The following is a 23,559-nucleotide window of genomic DNA, read 5'->3' on the forward strand; positions in this document are numbered from 1 at the left end:
TTGTAATCACTTCCACCCGGTGGCCGAAGCTGGAAGTGTTGTTGAATGGTATAGGCACATGTGAGCTTCAGTTTCCAAGTGAAATGTCCACAGAGTGGTGCCAAAAGTGAGTTGTATTGTAAATAATATAATACACTGAGCAGGAATACATATTTTATTAACTTCACCCCCATACCCAAACCCTAAACCTAACTGTTAGTGGAGTAAAAATTTAATTTTAGAACAAATACGCAACTTCCGATCACTCTCACCACTGCTTATGTGAACGTGTTTACTTTTTTGTTCCTATGGGACCAGAAACCATGTCTGTGATAGCATAATGGTGCTAACAGTTTTTATAGAGGGAAAGATGACCACAGTTGAAACAATGCAAAAATGTCTGATGGGGAATAGCGCTTGTAATTTTGAAGTTTGGAGTATATTCAGTACAACAGTATTTCATGTTTTACTGACGTGTCTTTAATATTTCATGCATGAATAAAGATCAGTGTGGTACTTTACATGATTAAAACATGAACTACAAGCTGAGGCTTTTACTTTAATGATCTAGTCAACAATTAATCCTGATTATGGTACTGAGGTCTGTATAATTTATGGTAAATAAACTTTACAGTGTACCTGTCTGTAATCAAGGTATTAGGGGAACAAAGAGACATTATGCTGATTTGACCTAATGCAAACCAGTCTGTATGTCTTCCAGACAAGTCTTTAATTTCCCTCTCTCTCCTCTTTTCTCTCTCACTCACAGAGGTCAAGGTGTCCTCCTCCTGCTAGTGAATATGACCGCAAACGTATGACATCATTGCTAATGCCTGCATGCAACACCAATTCATCATCCTTCTACAGCTTCTCGCTTCCCTCTCCCCTCAAGCTCATCTTACCTCAACTTCTATGAGCTGTATACTTACAATTATTCTGTGTGGTCTCAAGAGATCAGCTGTACACACTGCCTGCAGTGCTATAGGCTACGTACTACAGAAAGCATGCATATTAAAGATGGCGGTAATGTCAGTGCAGTGGATACTCACATAGTCATGAAAAGCTTTGGATTCACTTGAGTGCTCACACATTTCTCTCCTCTCAGGAGCAGCAGAGTAGAGATCCCAGAAAACACTGTAACAAAAGATGTGCACTGTTTTACAAAAAAATTAATTACTATTCTCAGATAATTAAAGCCCGATCCGGATGAGACTAGATAGGAATGTCTGTGAATGGAGTATTTAATTTTTTCCCAATGCTTCAACACATTTATTTTGACCTTCATCAACTTACTTGATTTTTGGTTGAACTATCCCTTTAAAAAGAGAACGTAATCAATAAGCAAAGTTTGATCACAGACTGCTTAGAATGGCCTCAGCATATTTTTTATTTACAAAGTATTATAATATACAATTAATCATTTATATAAGTCTTGTTTATTTCAACGGGTTTCATGACCTTCCTGTAAAAATATTGGGTCATTGTTTTTGTGCTTGTCCTTGTATGGTTCTTATTTTGAAGTTATGCCTTTGTTTCCTGTTTCCCTTGTTGATTTGTCCCAGGTGTGTCTTGTTACTAGTCTTGTTAACCTTATTAGTCTTTTAATCTTTGTGTTAGTCCTTGTTAGTCTTTATGTCTTTGTCAGTTCTTATCCTTGTAAAGCCAGGCTCTCACTACATGATTTTTGGCCAGATTGTGCTGTCACATACAGATTTCTGAGGTCTGCGACAAAAACGCCTTATCACCGACAAATCAGTGCTCGCTACGGTCGGCAATGCTCTTTATGAGCAGTTCATCGACATGATCGGAGCCAGTCTTGAGCAGTCACAGACACTGGGATATATTCACCCAGTGCTTGATATTATCTCCACATGATCTTGTGTGAGCGATGCAGGGACAAGTTCGAACTGCACCAATCACATTTTATCATGCATCTTTATGTAACGGAAAGCCACAATTTGATCATAATTATGTTTTATTGTAATAAACTAACAAGTAATAATTTTTAACAAATTAATACATGATCTGCACACTCTACTTGACATTGTGCTGTAATTACCTCCAATTTTTTCCCCAAAACAGACACAGACAGTCTGCCCACGTCTTTCCAAACCTTGTTGCTGCCATATTTTCTTTTTTTGTCTCTTATTTTATGACAAAATAAGTGCACAGACAACTTGCAAGCTGATTGTGACCCTCCATTCTTGGATAAATCTTGTGATCACTCTAATTTCTCGCATGAATTTATGTGAGAAAACAATGTTTTGCTGTTGGTCGGGGTTGCCTCTTCGTCAAAGATCTTGTAGTTTGTGCAAGAAGCCGGCAGATAACAACAAACCTTGTTGTGTAATGTGAGCAGTACTGCAATTTGGGTAGTCTGACAGTCGGGTAGTGAGAGCCAGGTTTAAGGCTGTAGTGTTTGTTGTGTTCTGGTTTCTTGCTGCACTTTCTTCCTGCTTCTCAGGACTTCAGTCATTACACTTCTACATTATCCACACTCAACAACAGACACTTACACCTTAGTAACAACTACAGATCCTAATCCTGTCTAAATCAGTACATAAGATGAAACACAGATGTCCTATCTGAACAGTGCTAAAGTCATATGAAAGCAGAGATTTAGAGTTTCTTACCACCACCATGAGTGCAAGAACCCTGGTGGCTCTCCTAATGTTATGTTCTTCTCCCATCTGATCTGTCAAGTTTAACAGAGAAGAAATTCAGTGTGAAAAACTCGAACTGCGCTCCCTTTGTGATAAAAAATAAAAAATAAAAAAATAAAAATAACATAATTAAGATCAAACGCTGCATGGTCATGTTGCCAAATATAAATCTAAGTGATAAAACTGTAACTTGAGAGATAAGTGGCATCTGTTTGAAACCAATCCCAGGATTACCAGTCTATAGATTTGTTCCTTGCTAAGGCAGCATCCTAGCTGAAATGGAACTTCATAAGTGGCTGAATTGGAACTAGACACATGAATAACGCCAGAATTGATTCCAGTAGTTTGGTATTAACATGTTGTTAAGCTAACAACACAATACTCTGTTAAGCATAAAAATACATAGCACACAAAAATATTGGATAAAAGATTTTTTAATTGTATTTACTGTTATTGACATTTTTGGTATTCAATTAAATATTTTTATATTCGACATTGTTCTTGACTCGTCACCACCATGGATGATTTTTATTTTTTTCCACTGAGCTCATTGCAATAAATTCTGGGATTGCCCTATCTACAAAAGGTACATGCAATGCTGTCTTTGAATTTGGCAAAAACGAGGTATCTTAGAAGGCAGCATAATTTTGCTGTTAAATTAATTAAATTAAGTCTTTGCATCAGGAGATCACCTGTGATGTCTTAAAATACTGTCTCTGTACAGGGTTCCCACCCTTCCTGACCAATGAATTTCCATGACTTTTTCACATGAATTTTATAACCTCTCCAATCATTTGTGATTAGTGGATATGGTTGGTTGAAGTGACTGACAATGTGAGATGGGTTTACAGACATTAAAGTGCTAACAGCAACTGCAATAAACAACACGGGTGTGCCCAACATTATCTAAATTCATTGTTGCAAGAGAATTGGCTATTTTTGGGTGCAAGTCCAGTGTGAACTGGTTACAGGAGCAGAGTGGCCAAAGACAGGAGGTGCAGAGGAAGCAGATCACAATGAAAGTGGGCGTGGCATGGTCACAAGGGCTGGTTTGACTCACAACATGCTGTCTAGCTTGTTGGCATACATGTCTAAGTGGTGGGTGTTCAAAATTAAGTTTGGTGTGATCATGGAGCAGCGTGTATAAGTGCCTCTCATAGCCCTCTAAAAATAGCACAGCAAGGAACAGTAAGCAATATGTGTTGCTGCAGAAATTGATGAGCAGAAGTAGCGCCATGTGGTGGCATAGTTACGCTTCATAACGCTAGAGAAGTTTTACTGCTCAAGTTATACGGACAGTGTTTTAGGAAAGAATGAAGTTTGATATTATTTGCATTATTATTTGATATTATTTGCATGTTTTGCTTTGAATGGAAACTCGATGTTAAATAGTGGACTAGATCTGCTACACTGCTTGTGTAGACTTGCTACTGCTATAACATACACAGACATACATGCTGCTACTATTGTACAATAAGAAAAACACAAGACATGCTGTGTCAAGCATGTATGACATGCTGCTGCAAAATTAGACATAAATATAATCCCCCATCAGGGAAGCTGCACAAGCACATAAACACAAATCACAACCCTCCAAACAAGCAGATCTACCGCCAAGACTTGTGTACTGCTGCTGCTTTGAAGAGCCACGTGCCTTAGCCTGCTTGGCTGAATGGCATGACACTAATGAACTAAATCTCTATGTGTGCCTGGGCCTGCTTGGCCCGAAAAGCTTAAACAGCTCTGTGTATCTGGACCAGGAAATCCCAGCGCTTATTGAACTAGTGACTTAGCCTAGTTATGTGGATTTATTTAAACTAAGGACCTAAAATAGCAATGTGTGCCAGTGCATTAATTGAGTACAGATTATGTGCAAGGTGATAGAAGAAAAAGCCCCAGCAACCACCTGAGCAAATAGCATTTCAGAGAAAACTCTCACAGCGTGCTGTAGAGAAACCGGCTTAATTGCAAACTGAGCTTTACATAAATGTAAATGTTAGGCAAAGAGAGAGTACGCAAGTTGATTGGCTACACGATTACACATCAAAGGAGCTATCAGCTTACACCCTGTGAGCCGATCGGAGTGACATATCACATGTGAGCGAGCTGATTGGCTAACAGATAACAAGTTCAAAGAACCTATCAGTTTGCACCATCCAGAGTTTCATGCATGAAGTCTGAGAGAATGTGTATTTTTATGATATTTATTCTGTTATGTTCATTTACATTCATTATGTGACACAATTATGTGGTGATGCTTCAATAATTCAAATGCTGATTTTTTTATTTATTTTTTTTAGAAACCTTGCACATGTTCACATCTGAGCAATCATTAAAGGTCTCATAACACATATACAAGGCTCCAAGATCTTTAATTGGGACACTATAGCGGTCAGTGCTTTATTTACTGGCATTCCTTGCTAATTGATTTCAGTGGGCCAGTCTTTTTGTTTTTACCTTACTATTTGTGTCAGTCTCATTTTCTCTCTTTCCTCCTCTATCTTTGTTCTATTCCAAAATGTATTTAACTAATTTTATCCCTCTGTCATTCGCAAATATTTACTTGATACGGAGCTTTGACACTCGTTTTTTTCGCCATTTACTGTAACTGTTTAACTGTATCTTTTCAGCAATCATGTCATCAGCAAACCTGAATCGAAACACTCGTAGGTTTGGTTATAAACACATCTCTCTCGTAAACACAGCTGGGAAGGACAGCAAGCCATTAATGTTGAGAGTCTCTCTTAGAGACCCTTCAGAGGGTTTCTAAAATGTATCCCTTGCTGTCTGATGTACTGCAGCTGCATTGCAAACAGGTCAACGGTATCTACTCTTGGTATTGGGTCACAGTGTAAAAAAATTATTCATTTATATATTACTAACTAAAATGGGATATTTACCCATTTAATCCCAATTTATTTTCCCAGCTAAGTGAGCACATGTATTTTACTCCTTGGATAGTCCAAACAAAACAAAATGTAGTGTAAAAACAAACAAATAAAAGATAGTAAAAGTGTGAGATTTATTCTGGGTCACAACTGTAACTGGTGGGAAACTACAAGCAAATTTGCTTAGTTGTTCAATAAGACCCAATATAAAATTGCAAACAATAACATAACAGTTTTTTTTTGTTTTTTACTAACAAGCAATTGTGGGGGGAAAGGGAATGTCAAACTAAGAGGAACTGCATTTTTCTTTTAATTTTCCTTTGTTCCATTTATTGTAACAATACTTTGAAATCTGCAATTTTATAATGGGTCTCAGTTAGTCACCTATTTATAAATGAGGCTCCGTGTTTCGTACTGTTCAGAATTTTGACTGCTTACATGTTTACTTGTCCGGGGAGTATGATTTATATGAGGCAGAGCAATCTTATTAATAAATTAATACACCCTTTAAAGAATATATGTATAAAATATGGTAGCTGTGTGTATTATGACAGGTTTTTCTTGCTTCCTATTATTGACACAGACATCATTTTTCAGAGGAGCACAGTGGAATTAAATAGCACTGATCATGTGACTATTTGCACCACTCATGTAAAACTGTTCCAAAACATGAAATCAAGACAATCTGCACTTTCATTTGTAATGGACAACTCTGTAAAATACATCAACGACTCTTTATAGACCCTGCAAATGTCCGAATAAATTTCAGTCACAATTGAAATTAAAATGGTTAAATGATCGGTGGGATTAAATGGGCTGAACATGTCAACACTCACTCTCTGGATAATTTGTGTAAATACGCTTACAACCCCGTGCTGTATCTCTCTCTGAGACAGTTCTATTAAACAGAAACACGTTGCCCAGTTTTTCATGCCAGTGCAGTTCTTTATCTAGTCTAATTCAATTTAGCTGGGATCAGATAACAGCAACAGTTTTGTTTAATATTGTTAGCCAACAAATAAATATTATGATCTTGTAAGAAACCTACAGTGTCTTGAATTGATTCCAAAATACTGTATATACACAGCCAACTTGCTCACTTTAACAGCATTTAGAAAAAATTTAAATACCATCATCATTATCCCATCATAAATTAAAAGTGTTTTGAGACACTTGAAATATATATTTAAGTTCCTTGAGTACACAATAGGATATTTCAGGGTGGCTGGATGTCCTCCAACGGGTTCTGCCAGTGTGGCAACCAGAGGAATCGCGACTCATGTATCTTTTCAATTTTAATTGTGTATATAGGGGTCAAAGTGAAACTGCAATTAAAAGTTCACCTACCTCTGACAGGAAGGTCTGTGCTGATTTCTGAGCCCCCACATGTAGCAGATATTCATACACATAGAGAGCTAACCTGCAGAAAAGGGAAGGTGAGAAGCCATTGAGGTGAGAGACGGGAACTCTTTTGGTAGAGCTGCTGTTTCTGCAACAAGTGAAGGACCACATTATTAAGATCAGATCAAACATATACTTTAAAGCATCATTCCATATATGAGATCCTTTCCTTCCTAATACATTTATCTTATTCCCTGTACAAATGTTCGAAAACTTAAAGGTGCTGTAAGTTTTTGTTTTTATTGAGTGGTATGCATCTCTCCCTGAAAGATATTACTGAAATAAATGTCCTGAGATGTGACAGTATTAGACAAAAATGTGACCGCGGGCCACAGACACATTCTTTGATTAGCCAGTCAGAAGACTTTGATGTGCTTTCCGCCTGTCAATCATTTTGCACGTTCTCATTTTGTAGTACTTGAAGTGGAACATTCAAGTCAGGGCTCGACATTAAGCATTGTCATGTGCTTGTCATTCAGACAAGTAAATTGGTCATTCACTTGTCCAAGTAAAAAAGTTACTTGTCCGGAGACAAAAACAAAAGAAAGGACGTAAGAAAAAAAAAAAGAGAAAAGCCTCTATCGTCATTATTTACACCAAATAGGGATTAAGAACACAGTGCAGAAAGACGGTAAATCATTACTCACCCTCAAGCCTGTATGAATTTCTCCCTTCTGAGGAACACAAAATTAGATTTTTGCAGAATGTTAGTCACAGTCACTATACACTGTCACTGCATCTTTTTTTTCCATAAAATAAAACTGAATTGAGACTGAAACTAACATTATCCCTACCATCTCCTTTTGAGTTCCACGGAAGATAGAAAGTCAGACAGGTTTGGAACAACATAAAGGCGAGTAATGATGACAGAATTTTTGGTAACACTTTACAATAAGGTCCCATTCATTAACATTAGATAATGCATTAGCTATCATGAACTAACAATGAACAATATTTTACAGCATTTATCAATCTTAGTTAATGTTAGTTACAAAAAAAAATAAAATAAAATAAAATAATACAATTGTTCATTGTTAGTTCATAGTGCATGAACTATTGTTAACATATACAACTTTTTATTTTAATGTATGAAAATGTATTACTATATTGTATGTTGGAATTAACATTAACCAAGATTAATAAATTATATAAAAGTGGTGTTTATTGTTAGTTCATGTTAACTGATGTAGTTAGCTAACATTAACAAATGGAACCTTTATGCATTGAAAATGTTAACAGATAAAATCCTGAGAACCTTGCTGCTAAATCAGTTATGTTGTATATTCAAAACAGATATGCATATTAAAGATAGATAATATGTTTTCATTGTGTGTAATTTATTAATGTTATAGTATTAATATTATTATAATGCATATTGTTATATACTACTTAAAATTTACTGATTCACATGGCAGAGAATATTAGATCTCTCCAACGTTGCGCACTTGCGATTTGAAGCTTTGTTGGTTATAAACGGGAGCAATAGTTTTATCGCCTCGCATTTATAGAGATGTGGCACAACACCATTTGCATGTCCAATTAACAGGTTATTCCTGTTTATATATGTAAAATCTAAAGTTCAGTAAATATGCGCTTCCCCACTGCTCGCGCTCACAAGCTGCTGAACGCTGCACAACAAGTGAAGGCGAGAGGGAGAGAGGGCGACGCGTTAGAGGGAATTCCCTGCATTTTGAAATTGAAACATGTGGGAATTATAAAAATTGTGCTCAATCCCCACAATCCCTCGATATTGAGCTAACATTCGTTATTGACATTTCAATCAAGCTACTTGTCCAGTCGGGCAAGTAAAATTCTCTTTAACTTGCCCGTTCAAAATTCCACTTGTCCCAGACAAGCGGATAAGTGTTAATGTCGAGCCCTGCAAGATTAGTATCATATTCATATTCATATTCATATTCATATTCAGCTGAGGGCTTTTTTGTTACTGTTGCTTACAACCGTGAGAAGACACACTGCTGCTCTACTGTTCGGTGCCGGTCTCAACGCTATCATAGGACGACGGTGGTTTGAAAAGGGGCGTGTCTTATTCAACGGCTCAGTCTCATGAAAGTTCCAGAATGGCTAAAATCGCTTACAGCACATTAAACTGGATAGTTTCCTAAAATGATTCATCATGAGAAACAATTGTCTTGACCTCTCTGAAATGGCACTAAATTTAGCTCATTTGTATCTTCTAGCTGTGTACAGTATCTTCTCATATGGTTAAAAAACACTGATGTGAATTTAATAAAGCTTCTCAAATGAGTCAAAGCAGCTCCTAGTTAGATCATAATCAAGACAGACTTTTTGGGTGTCCAAACATTGGGGTGTTCATTGAGAGTTCATTTGAAGTTGAGTTTTTACTTTCAGATTTACAGTAGGTACACATATATTTTCAATAAATGCATATATCTACCATTACATTTATTTATTTTATTTGTGAATGTTAAGTGTGGTAAAGCAGTAGTTCTTGACTCATGGGTAAAAATGGGTTACAGATCTTTCCTAATGTTCATGGACAGCAGGGAAAAAAAACAATGTTAAATGCAAATAATAAAATACAACTATCCATATAATTGTGCATCGCTTCCCATATGTATTGTTCTTGATGCCAAAGACAGTGCATCTAATCAAACTCTGCAGTATTTTTGCACAAATTCATCGGCTTCTTTGTAGAATCTAGCCAAATTAGGTGGATACCAATGTGGCCAGGTTGACATGCCTTCATTCTTGAAAACCACAAACAAAACTACACAAGGTAAAAGAAAATACGACCCTGATTACATTAATTATATATTGAACAATTAACAATATTGGCACTGTGTTGGTTTGCCACATGATATTCAATGTAAAATCTTCTATGTCAAAACCATCTGAGAACAACTGTAGTAAAACATACCATTTTCATAATGAATCTTTTAAAATCATCATAGTATCATCTGTGAATGTGTGAGTGAACCTGAGTCAGCGCAGTCTAGCAGCATCATATCAAATTCTAGCGTTTGAGGTAGAGTCAAATCTTATAACACTGCCTGGCCAAAAAAAAAAGTCGCTGTTTGGATTTAAATAAGCAGATACTTAAGAGCCTATGATTTGATCATTATTGCAGTGATTAATATATTTCAGCTGGCGACAATTCTTTTAACCCTAACTGATGCAGTATGTAGCTTCTCATTTCTTAAACAACCATGTCGGAAGACATATCCCGTGGTTGTGGAAAAGACGTTACTGTTTTTCAGAAGGGGCAAATTATTGGCATGCATCAAGCAAAGAAAACAACTAAGTATATATCTGAAATCACTGGAATTGGGTTAAGAACTGCCCAACACATTATTAAAACCTGGAAGGATAGTGGTGAACCGTCAGCTTCGCAGAAGAAATGTGGTCAGAAAAAAGTCTTGAATGATCGTGATTGGAGAACACTAAAACGCTTGAAGTCACATCGTAAAAAATCGACAGTAGAACTCACGGATATGTTTAATAGTGAAATTAAGAGCATTTCCACATGCACAATGCAATAAGAACTTCCAAGGATTTGGACTAAACAGCTGTGTGACCACAAGAAACCCACTTGTTAATGAGGCTAATAGGAAAAAACTACTTCAATTTGCTAGAGAGCATAAATACTGGACTGTGGAGCAATGGAAAAAGGTCATGTGGTCTGATGAGTCCAGCAATGTACCCATCATGCATAGTGCCGACTGTACAAGCCTCTGGAGGCAGTGTTATGATCTGGGGTTGCTTCAGTTGCTCAGGTCTAGGCTCAACAATGTTATGCGGCAATAAAATGAAGTCAGCTGACTACCTGAATGTACTGAATGACCAGGTTATCTCATCAATGGATTTGTTCCTCCCTGACAGCATGGCATATTCCAGGACGACAATGCCAAGATTCATCGGGCTCAGATTTTGAAAGAGTGGTTCAGGGAGCATGAGGAATCATTTTCACACATGAATTGGCCACCACAGAGTCCTGACCTTAACCCCATTGAAAGTCTTTGGGATGTGCTGGAGAAGACTTTCCGGAGTGGTTCGATTCTCCCGTCATCAATACAAGATCTTGGCCAAAAATTAATGCAACTCTGGACGGAAATAAATGTTGTGACATCGCATAAGGTTGTCGAAACAATGCCACGACGAATGTGCGCCGTAACCAAAGCTAAAGGCTGTCCAACTAAATATTAGAGTGTGCGACTTTTTTTTGGCCAGGCAGTGTATATTTCACATATAGACAAGAGAAATATTCACTCCACTGTTTGTTTCTATACACACAACTCTGGATGCACTAAGTGACCTCCAAATGTGCTGGGAATGCACAAACCAGTGTTTTAGGATATTTTTTTTTTTTTTTAAATAAATAAAAAAAAAGTGAAGAACATTCACAACAAAAAGTTGATGTTTGTATGAGAGAGAGAGAGCAGAACTGGCTGGAATAAAGACAGCAGATTTAAAGAACATTGGCAAACCAAGATCAAAGACAAACGGGACTGAGGGAGGAGATCTGCATGTTGGAGGAGCACAGGGGGTGTTGAACAGAGCTCTTGAGATTTAATTCTCCTGAGGTTGTCAGCAAACGTTCATATTCTATTGATGAAGAATAGACAGAGACAGCAATATTTTTCCAGTCGTGTTCTCTTTTTCTCAAAATGAGCAAAATCCCTACAGCTACTGACTGGAACAGACAAGGAAACCATCAGGCATCAAGAGTCTAAAACTAAAAGATAATGTTCACAGAAATTCTTTGCCAATTTTACATTTCCTGGAGTAAATATTATGTATGTGTAGTTCTTGTATATTTGGGGTGAGTCCTTCTATGTGTTACGCATTAGGTGCAGTGAAAGTGAGCAGAGAGAATAACGATACAGAAAGACAAAAATAGAGATGGGTGGCAGAGGAGAAACAGGAAAGACAGGAGAGGAGGAGAGAGAAAAGGAGAACTCATAAATGATTAATGATTAGAGCTGAAAAGGAGGAAGGAGAGTGACAGTAGACAAAAAACTTGATTTCAACCATTGTTTGTAAAATACCTGATGACATGGACAAGTCACCTTTTTTTCAACAAAACACTCCTTACTTCTCAGTGGATGCAGAGATCTAGCTCAACAGTGTGCATGAACATGAAATCAATACTTTTACTTATGGCTAATAGGGGGAGGATTGCAGACATGCATATCTATGCATATGATATACATAATGTATTATATAAATATTATATTTTGATATTTCTGTAGTTTTCAAAGTTTGCTAAATTATTATTAAAATTATTATATAAATATTATCTTATTATATACAGTATATATATATATATATATATATATATATATATATATACAGTACGTAGGTCAAACTTGGCAAGATTTGAAGACCATCAAATAGGCCTATTGTCAATATTGTAATTCCCATTTTACATACTTGTGTTACGTTCTCCTCTAGGTGGAACCGGAATTAATTGTCTTCCCAGAACCACCTTGTATCCACTCACTGGGTTGATACATAATATTAATTCACATATCTCTGTAGTTATTGATTGTGATGTGAATTACGGCATTCAGCCAGTCAAAAATGTTTGTATGATTATCGCTAAACTATATAGTTGACTGTAGTCTGGTTCGCACTGGGGTCCTGATAACCCTGTCAGGGCTTATTTTGCAATAATGACTGGCTCACTCTACATAATCCCAATTATATCTGTACAGTTTATTATCCTTATAGAATGTTAAAGAGGTCTGTATAAAATAGTTGCCAAACATTTATAATAATTATCTTGTTTTACATTCGAATTAGCTGTTACACAAATATTTAAAACCCTTTAATAGACAGGGGAAGAGCTTGGAAGAATATCTGAATTAACATACATATTTTTTATTAAAATATTTTCATTTTGTATAGACCTCTCATTTATATTAACAGCATCATCAATCTTAATACACTTGGAACATACTGTACTGTAGTATGGTTTTTAAAATGTCCTGATGTAAAGATTTTGTGGAAAAGTCACAGTAAAAAAAAATTGGCATTTTCTTATCAATCTTGGCTATATTCTTAGGCCATCGAAGTCTTCACATCAGGGATGAATTGGTTAGTCACAATATTCTTGAGACCTGGACAAGAGCGCTTATTTTGCTTAACAAGATTGGACATGCAGGAAAAAGTTTTGGTACTGTGGGGACAGGGTAGTGAACTTGAACGGAGTGAAGAAAATTGGGAGAGGTTTGGGTGTGTAAAGTGAGGCTGTTCCTCAGGGGAAGGTTGCAGTATGACTAATGGGGTCTTCTAGACTAAAACTGTAACAGAAGATGTAATATTGATGTAATATGTAACTTATTTTTGTTAGATTTAATATAACAGAACTGTAATTATTTTAGTAATTCTGTTTGCTGACACTAGTGGCACAGAAATTACACACTTCGGCTTTAAGACATGCTGTATAAAGACATTGTCATAATTAAAAGAAAGAAGAGCTTCCACTTTTCCATTCAATCAATACAGGTGAAATGGAGTTATGAAAAACAACACAAAATGATGGAGGGGAAAGGGGCATCTTGGTAAATCTAAGGAATGAAACTCATATCCTGCTGTGGGGACAGGAAAATGTTACAGTACATTCCTCAGCCCAAGTCTGGATTAATTTATCTTGGGCCTGAGTTCTTCTCTAAGGTTAATAGGATGAGATTTTGCTCATATTTCTCATAATAATTGAACATAGAAATAATTTTAATGAAACAGAGACGAGGTGCAAATGCAACACAGATTATAAGAGCATGTGTCTAATGTATTAAAATATGACAGGAAATGGTGTTTGACCAGAACAGGCATTTAAAAAGCATGTTACACAATAGCCAATGAAACAATGCGACAACAGGAAATGCCAGCTTATCGAGCAGATGACAAAGGGGAGAAAATGTGGAGATTTACAACTTACAAGCATAACAAAAATTAGTCTAGTTTACAACTACAGGATAAATAGACCAAAGTTATATTAAACTAAAGGGGAAACAGCTAAACTTTTTTGGATTCCAAGCAGGTTGAATGGCACATGGGAAAATTAAAGGACCACTCAGACTGTATGTGTGTGTGTGTGTGTGTGTGTGTGTGTGTGTGTGTGTGTGTGTGTGTGTGTATTATGGCTAAAGACAGAAAGAGAGACTCCTAGTCAGTTTCTAAGCCGTTCCATCACGCTTGCTAAACCTTACAGTTGGGCCGGAGTGATGCAGCTTGCATATCAATGATGGAGAGAAATATTTGAGGCCAAGCATTCTGTGGGAAAACTGTGTTCCAGCAGCAGGAAAGACAACACCAGTCATTCTCCTATATACTGAAAACAACTGCTTTAACAGAGCTTTTTCACCACATCAAATACAACCACAATTCCGAAAAGGTTGGGACAGTATGAAAAATGCTAATAAAAACAAAAAGGAGTGATTTGTGAATTATATTCACCCTTTTATATATTGAAAGCACCTTAACTACACATAATATGATGTTTTACCTTGTTTTGTTTTTTTATGTACAGTAATTTCAAATCAGATGATTGCAACACGCTCCAAAAAAGTTGAGACAGGGTCAATTTAAGACTAATAACAATTTGACCAGTTGAAATAAAAAGGTGATGTGAAACAGGAGATGTTAAACTGGTGAGGCAATTGTATCATAGTACTGTATACTGTATAAGGAGCCTCCAAAAACAGCCTAGTCCTTCAAGAGCAAGAATCATTAGAGACTTGTCAATTTGCCAACAGATGCTTCAGCAAATAATCCAGCACTTTGAGAACAATGTTCCCCAAAGACAAATTGGAAGGATTTGGTGCATTTCACCCTCTACAGTGCACAATATAGTTAAAAGATTCAAGGAATCTGGTCAAATCTTGGTGTGTAAAGGGCAAGACGAAAACCACTTCTAAATGCACGTGATCTCTGAACCCTCAGACGTCACTCTCTTAAAAAACTTCATTCATCTGTAATGGATATCATGAATATGAGCTTGAGATAACTTTAGTAAACCTTTGTTAGTCAACACCACTCGCCACTGCATCCACAGATACAAGTTAAGACTTTACTATGCAAAGCAGAAGCCCTACATCAACACTGTCCAGAAGCGCTGCCGACTTCTCTGGGCTCGGTCTCATCTTAGATGGAAAGTAGAACAGTAGAACTGTGTTTTTTGGTCCGAAGAGTCCACATTTCAAGACGTTTTTGAAAAATACAGCCGTCATGTTATCTGGGGCAAAGAGGAATAGGACCATCCAAGCTGTTAGATTGGCCTGCCTGCAGTCCTGACCTGTCTCCAATTGAGAATGTGTGGCACATTATTAAGCACACCATCCGGCAACGAAGACCCTGTACAATTGTGTAGCTACATAAGACCTACATAATGGATGAATGGGGGAAAATTCCACTTTCTAAACTTGACAAACATGAGTCTTTAGTGTCCAAATGCTTAATAAGGGTTATTAGAAGAAATGGTGATGTTTTACAGTGGTAAACATTCAACTGTCCCAACTTTTTTGGAGTGTGTTGCAATCATCTGATTTGAAATTACTGTCCATTTAAAAAACAATGAAATTCACAGGGTAAAACATCATATAATGTGTAGTTGTACAGCAGTTGTAAAATATAGCAAAGTGTGATTATAAGTTACAAATCACTCATTTTTGTTTTTATTAGCATTTTTCATACTGTCCCAACTTTTTCAGAATTGGGGTTGTACAAAGTGAACATAATACGTATAACATTTTATAAGGCACCATTCAGAAACATTAGTTATATTATTAAGGAGGTGTGGGCGTGGTCGAGTGCCGATTTGTGAATGGAAAGCGAGACCGGGAAATGAGAGCGGTAAGGAGTGACGCGCCGTTCTGTGTGTGTATATTATGTGAGCACTGAAAAGTGTAGAAAAAATATTGAATAAATCACTTGTATATGCAAACTTTATCTGGCTCGCCGCTTCCTTTTTAAGGAACTTGTTACAGTGGTACCGAAACCTTGGAACAGTTGAGGAAGATCCGCCGTCATGGAGTTCTTGCCGTTGGCCAAAGTCATCAAGACTCTTGCCGGCATCCACCCAGACACAACACCTGGACTTACATGCAGAGAAGGAGCAGTGGTTCCAGGTCCTGCTCCAAGCCCAGGCAGAAGACTGACAGGTATTACGGAGCTTGATGGCACAGGGGAGTACTCCAGCCACGACCCCGGCCGCAGCCATATCCCAGCCCCACATCACGCTCGCAAAGATGGGGCTGGAAGTTGACCCAAGGCCTTCATCAAGCTCTTTGAGCAGGCGGCTGAAGCGTGGGGCTGGCATAACACACTGTGGGCAGCACGATTGCTGCCCTTGCAACCAAGCGTATCGTGTGTGGTGTGCGATTCGCATGGTGGGGAGGCAGTGCCAGGGCCATTTACGTCAGCTCCACGTCAGGAGGGCGCAAGTGAGAGGGAAGTCTGGGCTTCCCCAGCCCTTAGAGGATTCCCTGCAGGGGATTTGCCTCAGGAGCACATGTGAGACGAGACCCTTAGGCACGCCTTCGACCAAGTGAAAGTGATTGATGGCCAATGCCTCCAGCCAGACATTGCCCTCCCATACCCATATTTTTTGATTATCAAGGATCAGTTGTATCGAGTGACGCAGGACACTCAGACAAAGGAGGATACAACCCAATTGTTAATATCGCAGAGCCGTCAGCTCATTACAATCCAATGGCGGGTCACTCAGAGCAGGAAAAAAACACTGAACCATCTAATGTCCCATTTCTATTGGATGGGCATTTGCGAGGATGTTCACAGGTGGTGTGCGGCATGCCGTGAATGTCAGCTGAATGCCATTTCACCCCCTTCCGTTGATTGAGGTCCCCTTCGAAAGAACTGGTATGGACCTCATCTGACCATTAGAGCAGATGGCTTGCATGCATCACTTTGTGTTGGTTCTGGAGGACTACGCAACATGATATCCAGAAGCAGTGCCATTTCAGCAGTTGAAATGAAAAGCTGCACAAAGTGTTGCAAAGGCACTCTTCAGAATTATCTCCTGAGTGGGGATTCTGAAAGAAATCCTCACTGATCAGGGCACTACATTCATGCCACGCACACTACGTGAACTGTACGAATTATTGGGGATGAAATCGATTTGGACCAGCATTTACCACCCCCAAATGGACGGTTTGGTCGAACGATTTAACCCTAAAGAATATGATTCATAAGTTCGTGAACGATGACGCTCGGAATTGGGACGAGCCCCTATTATTTGCAGTGCGAGAGGTCCCGCAAGTCTCCACGGGGTTCTCCCATTTGAATTATTGTATGGGCGCCTATGGGAAAATTGGGAGGAGGGACCTTCAAACAGCAAACATATTTTCTTGACCTGAGAGCAAAACACCACACACTGGGACAATTATCACAGGAGAATTTGCTCCAGGCTCAAGAACGTCAAAGCTGACTGTATAATAGGGGCACTCAACTACAGGAATTTACACCGGGAGATAAAGTCCTTGTATTGCTTCCCACATCAAGCTCTAAATTACTCGCCAAGTGGCAAAGGCCCTTTGAGGTCACACGGCGAGTTGCGGAAATCAATTATAAGGTGAAACGAATGGATAGAGGCAGAGCATGTCAGATTTACCACCTCAACCTCATAAAACCATGGAGAGAGGCAGTTCCCATGACTTTGGCGGCGGTGGTTCTGGAGAGGGAGGAGCTCGGGCCAGAGATAAACTTAAAAGCCAACGATCGAGTCACCCCAGTCACTTGTGGAGACCACCTCTCACCATCCCAAGTCACGGAGGTTACCAGGTTGCAACGAGAGTTCTCCAACATGTTCTCACCTCTCCCCAGTGGTACGAATATCATAGAGCAACATACTGAAATGACCCCAGGGGCAGTGGTATGCAGTTGTCCCTACTGATTACCCGAGCACAAAAAAGAAGTGGTACAAGAAGAATTAAAGGCCATGCTAGTTATGGGGATAATAGAAGAATCCCACAGTGACTGAGCCAGCTCGGTGGTTCTGGTTCCTAAGAGCGACGGCTTGGTCCGGTTCTGTGTGGATCATAGAAAAGTCAATGCGGTGTCTAAATCTGATGCATACCCAATGCCTTAGATTGATGAACTGCTCGATCAGTTAGGCATGTCTCACTTTTATTCGACACTGGATTAGATGAAGGGATATTGGCAGATCCCCTTAACTCCCATGTCCCGTGAAGAAACGGCGTTTTCCACACCGTTCTGATAACACTGATTCGTGACGCTTCTTTTCGGTTTGTTCGGGGCCCCAGCTATATTTCAGCGGCTCATGGACAGACTCCTCAGACCGCATGCTGCTTACGCCGCTGCCTATCTAGATGACATCATTATTTTCAGTAATGTTTGGCAGTGGCACCTGTGGCATCTGAGGGCTGTTCTGAGGTCATTGAGATGGGCAGGACTCAAATTAAACCCAAAGAAGTGCGCAATTGGGTGGTGGAAGTACGGTATCTGGGCTTCCACTTGAGTCATGGACAGGTGCGGCCCAAAATTGAAAAGACCACAGCAACTGCAGCCTGCCCAAGACCTAAGACCAAAAAGGAGTTGAGACAGTTCCTGTGGCTGGCTGGCCATTGTCGTAGGTTTATGCCTAACTATTCACAAGCCCACTGACTGATCTGACTGAAAAGGGGGTTACCAGATCCGGTTCAGTGGACGAAGCCGTGTCAGCAGGCTTTTACTCAAGTGAAAGCTGCACTTTGTGGAGGACAACTTCTGAACTCTCCTGATTTCTCTCTCCCTTTTTTTTACAGACCGAGGCATTGAACAGGGGGTTGGAAGCTGTGTTGTCCCAGGTGGTCAACTCTCAAAATGGGGGGGGGCGGGCAGGCCGGATGGCTCCCCGGCCTGAGTCGGGCGATGGGGGGTATGTGGATGTGGAGGCGTGGTCGAGCGCCAATTTTTGAATGGAGAGCGAGACCGGGAGATGAGAGCGGTAAGGAGTGACATGCGCCATTCTGTGTGTGTGTGTGTGCTCTGCAGACAGGGCGGAGTTCAGCTGTGTGTCTTCACGGTAAGTTGCTAACTAGTTTGTGAAATACATACTGGAAAGTTAATAAACAATGACCCCATCATTTTCCCTTTTCTATATTACTAATATAACGTTAACCCTGTTACTGACAACCATGTCACTCATGTTTATGTTTGCTATTGTTTGTTGTGTTAGCCAGCTATAGTTTGTCAGTGCAGTCAGTAATGTAGCAGATTGAAAGGTAAATATCAGAGCATCTTTTTGCAGCTCAGCAGACAATGGTGCGGTGGTGGATTGTGTCTGTTGAGTGTTGATTTCACGCTATGTTGTTACCAAGTTGGTGAAACACAATGCTGGAAAGTAAAATAAACAACATCCGTCTTTTACTCTCCGTGACAATGAGCTTATAGCTAACTAGCTAATCACGTAGCTACTTTCATTGTTGTCAGCTGATTGGAAACTAATGTGTAAACATGTATTCACCAAACTGTTTTGTTCAGGATTCACAGTTTGGTACTCCCTTCAACCGAACAATTCCAATCATTGCATTTACAAAATGTAATATTTAAAAGTCTGGTTTTCCACCGTTGAAAGTTTCCCCTGAACTTGCATAGCAGAATACGGTGTAACACCGCTGCCGCTGTTTTTCTTGACTCTGCAGTTTTAATATAGTCAGCATTTGACTGATGTTTATTTAGCTATTTATTTTATTTTTATTTATTCTTTATTTTAATGGTCAGCATTTGACTGATACTAAACAGTACTGATGTTTATTTAGCTATTTATTGTATTTTTATTTATTCTTTATTTAAATGGTCAGTAATTGACTTATACTAAACATACATTACTGATGTTTATTAAGCTATTTATTGTATTTTTTATTTATTCTTTATTTTCTCAGGTGTTCATTTCTAGAATTTGTTGACAATGTATAATAATAATGTCAAATATTCTTTGATAAAAATATTTAAGAAATCAGCCTTCTGAGTACCTTTGCATAGTCATATCAGTGCAAAAACGGTGAAAAATCTACATTGAAAAGGTCTGTTTTCATTCCAGCTATATCGGCCACCATATCGGTAATCTGTGAATTTTCCCTCTCTAAAATCGGTATCGGTCTCAAAAATCCCATATCGGTCGGGCTCTAATTACAAGGCCTATAAGATGTTACTGACCTGCAAGTAATTAACAAAACCCCCAACAAACAATGAGACCACCTTTCTGTAATAAATACAAAAAAAAGTTTTATTTCTAAAGAAATTAATCTTGAAACATATGTATAAAATCCATGACTATTTAAGTGAACAGCAAAAAACTAAAAAGCGATTTAAAAAGTGGAAAAACTTGGTGAAAATGGTTACAAATCTTAAAATACACTTTGATTTATAAATTAAACACATTTTAAAGCTAAACTCCTGATATTGAAAAGAGTAGGCTACATGTTACTTGACAAATCATTTACCCAATGACTGTGAGATGGTTTGAGCATCCTTATGACTGAATTGAGAAAAAAAAAACAAAAAAAAAAAAAACCCTGAAAACAGGCAACAACAAAACCAAAAACCCTTAACAATAATAACGTCCAAACCTGCCGTGAACACAGCTTTTATCAATTCTAGCTTCAAGTCAAACTGTCTAAAACAATACGAACCGATCAGACAAGGGCTGGGAAGGTCACTCCAATGTAAAACGCTTAAAACACTTTGTGAAAAACAAAACGGGAAGCAAACTGTCTGAGTTTGTTCCCAGTTTGCTGTTACAGAGAAATTCTGACCTTGACTGCTCAAGAACGATAGAGGTAACAATTTCTGTCGATAATCATACAGGCATACATGACCATACAATTCAATGTCTACAAATGACAGTCTAACACTCATTAACGCTATAATACTGAAGTCACCATTGTGTAAAAAAGCACGTAACTTGAGTAAAGAAACATACAGTAGGGAAAATGCGCCTACTATCTGACATATCTCTTCTTTCCAAATGTGTGTGTGTGTGTGTGTGTGTGTGTGTGTGTGTGCGTGTGTGTGAAGAACTGTAGAGATGATCGCGAATTTTCCTCTCCCTCCAGCCCCTGATCCATATAACTTACTTTTCTCTGGCTTGACTGTCCGATGGCACGCTGCTCTTCCCTTTGGCGTACATGCTTGCACTGACCGCGACTGTCAAGCACCTGTCAACCCATCACAGCCTCCGTCGAAACAATCTCGTCACCACAGCGACTCAAAAGAGCACCACACCATTGGATGGACCGCGGTTAGATGTCCGATGCAAAGAAACCTGCATAATCACCCCCACGCAGCACCTTTTGCACTGACGTCAGCCACGCCCACTGTGAGTTTGGTGTACTATTTCTGACCCCGAACCATCATGTACATTTCTGATCAAGATGGTCTTACCATACACATGTCACAGGTTAATCCAACTTTTCTTTCATGATCAGTAAAACCATTTTACCTATCACAAGCATTCAAACCATTCTGAATTCCTGACCTCCAGGTCTTTGTATAATATTACATGAACAAGGGGACATTACTATTTTCAAATCATTTTCATGCACATACTGTAGCCTGTAGACTACACTAAAATTTTTCATTTTGCATTGAGTATAATAGAGGTTTAGAAGAGATTTCAAAATGCCTTAAACTGTGTTCAAATTTGCTAAAACACAAAAGCAATCAGAAGTCAGCGATTTCAATAACTTAAACATTACTCATCAAATAGAGTAGACCCACAATTGTAACTTTTTTACATTTTCCTTCATCTCTATCTACATCAAATTGACCTGCATTCTTTTAGTATAAAATCATTTATGTGTCCCAACAGATCTGGTACAATTAAAATATTTACATTGAGTGAGACTTCATCATATTTTGAATTTAATACAAAAAGTCATAATGTTACAATAGCATGCATTGTTTGGGGGCAATCTTAACACTTGAAAAACTGTTTTTAATGACTGTATCTCACAGAAGAGTGCATCTCAAAGTAATAATAACATTACTTCATTATAATTATCACAGAATAGTTTTTACCTTTTATGTATTATATTACCTTTATATACTAATTATTTTAGACTTAACGTCTAAGTGGATCCGACGTAAAAAAATATTTGAAAAGGGTTAAATATTTTGTATTAAACTATAATGATCTGCTGATAAAAATTAATTGCATTTTCATTATATTATGTACATTATTCAAAATATTTCATATCAATTATGTTATTTTAGCAAACCACCTAGAGAGCAAATATTTTTCTTAGACAGATCTACGGGCTCAGAACACCTTGACACCTGAACCTTATTTTTGGGTACTTTAATATAAAACCATCTAATTAATTATTATATTCCATATCTGTAGCATAGAGTCCCATCATGTTGATGTCTGTAAGTTTTTTATGGTTTTTTTTATGTTTTTCTTTTTCTTTTTTTTCTTTGCAATATTACCAATCAAAAACTTTATGTGATGGAGGTGGGACAACAGATTACCCATCTGTCATTTCTTTCCTCACAGCAAGAAGGTCCCCCGGTTCAAGTCCCGTCTCACCCAGGGCCTTTCTCTGTGGAGTTTGCATGTTCTCCCTGTGTTCGCGTGGGTTTCCTCCGGGTGCTATGGTTTCCCCCATAGTCCAAAAAGCATGCAGGTTAAGTGAATTGGAAACTCTAAATTGCATAGTTGAGAGTGTGTATGTGCAGGGTTGGGAGGGTTACTTTTGAAATGTGTTCCACTACAGATTACAGAATACATGCTGTAAAATGTCATTTGTAACGTATTCCGTTAGATTACTCAAGGTCAGTAACATATTCTAAATACTTTGGATTACTTCTTCAGCACTGGTAGATTTTTTCACTAGTTTTGACTATAAAAACTGCCAGTACAGTAAGACAAAAAACACGTTAAAAATGCATTCTCTGAAAAACCTAAATATCTTATGCAGTGTTGTTTCTAAAACAAGATCAATCAAATTGATCTTGTTTTAAGGATTTTTAGATATTTTTACAGGAAAACAATACAAAAATTATCATCAAGAATATGATTTTTGCCCTAATATCAAAGGTCTTACTAGAAAAAAAGAAATTATGATCCAACGTGAATTTTCTTGATAAAAAAACATGATCGTGCTTGGTAACTTGTGCATGTAAAATGGCTAGAAATAGCATTTTAGCTTAGCGTAAAGCTGACAGTTTACACAAGGTTTATTTCTATTTCTTCTGTTCCAAACTCTGCTTGTTTGAATGTAACACATCATAAGAAAGTGTTTCACTGCTGCTCAAACGCTCTTTGGATCGCATCATTTATATGTATACATTTTCCATCTGAAAGGACTAAATATTAAATGAAACAAATGACAATAAAATGCAAAGTAATCTCTTCAGTAATCAAAATAATTTGAAATTAACTCTATTCTAAATACCAATGATTTAAATTGTAACTGTAGTGGAATACAGTTACTTATATTTTGAATTTTAAATACGTATTCCCGTTACATGTATTCCGTTACTCCTCAAAACTATGAATGTGTATGTCTGTGTGTGTTAGCCCTGTGATGGACTGGCCACCTGTCCAGGGTGTTTTCCTGCCTTCGGCCTGAGACAGCTGGGATAGGCTCCAGCACTATCAGTGACCCTACATAGGACAAGCG

General features: G+C 38.1%; 1 protein-coding gene and 1 long non-coding RNA gene across 9 annotated transcripts in view; one reads left to right on the plus strand and one right to left on the minus strand.

Annotated features, from left to right (window-relative positions):
• The window catches only part of LOC127419282 (single-stranded DNA-binding protein 2-like), a 45,304-nt gene extending 24,108 nt beyond the window's left edge, over window positions 1-21,196 (minus strand). For 5 of the 8 annotated variants that reach the window (XM_051660614.1, XM_051660606.1, XM_051660579.1 and 2 more), the window contains exons 1-4: window positions 21,010-21,196; window positions 6,878-7,019; window positions 2,613-2,674; window positions 1,029-1,113 (exon numbers count right to left, since the gene is read on the minus strand). In XM_051660614.1, the coding sequence (XP_051516574.1) occupies window positions 1,029-1,113; window positions 2,613-2,674; window positions 6,878-7,019; window positions 21,010-21,062 (342 nt within the window). In that variant the 5' untranslated portion in view covers window positions 21,063-21,196. The remainder of the gene's footprint in view (window positions 1-1,028; window positions 1,114-2,612; window positions 2,675-6,877; window positions 7,020-21,009) is intronic. The other 3 variants (XM_051660588.1, XM_051660622.1, XM_051660629.1) reach the window with 3 other exon arrangements.
• LOC127419331 (uncharacterized) lies at window positions 21,137-23,559 on the plus strand. Its single transcript, XR_007893649.1, has 3 exons — window positions 21,137-21,251; window positions 22,431-22,560; window positions 23,457-23,559. It is a non-coding gene; the product is annotated as an uncharacterized LOC127419331 (long non-coding RNA).

The sequence above is a fragment of the Myxocyprinus asiaticus genome, chromosome 3 (genome assembly GCF_019703515.2).
Source record: "Myxocyprinus asiaticus isolate MX2 ecotype Aquarium Trade chromosome 3, UBuf_Myxa_2, whole genome shotgun sequence".
Classification (NCBI taxonomy): Eukaryota; Metazoa; Chordata; class Actinopteri; order Cypriniformes; family Catostomidae; genus Myxocyprinus; species Myxocyprinus asiaticus.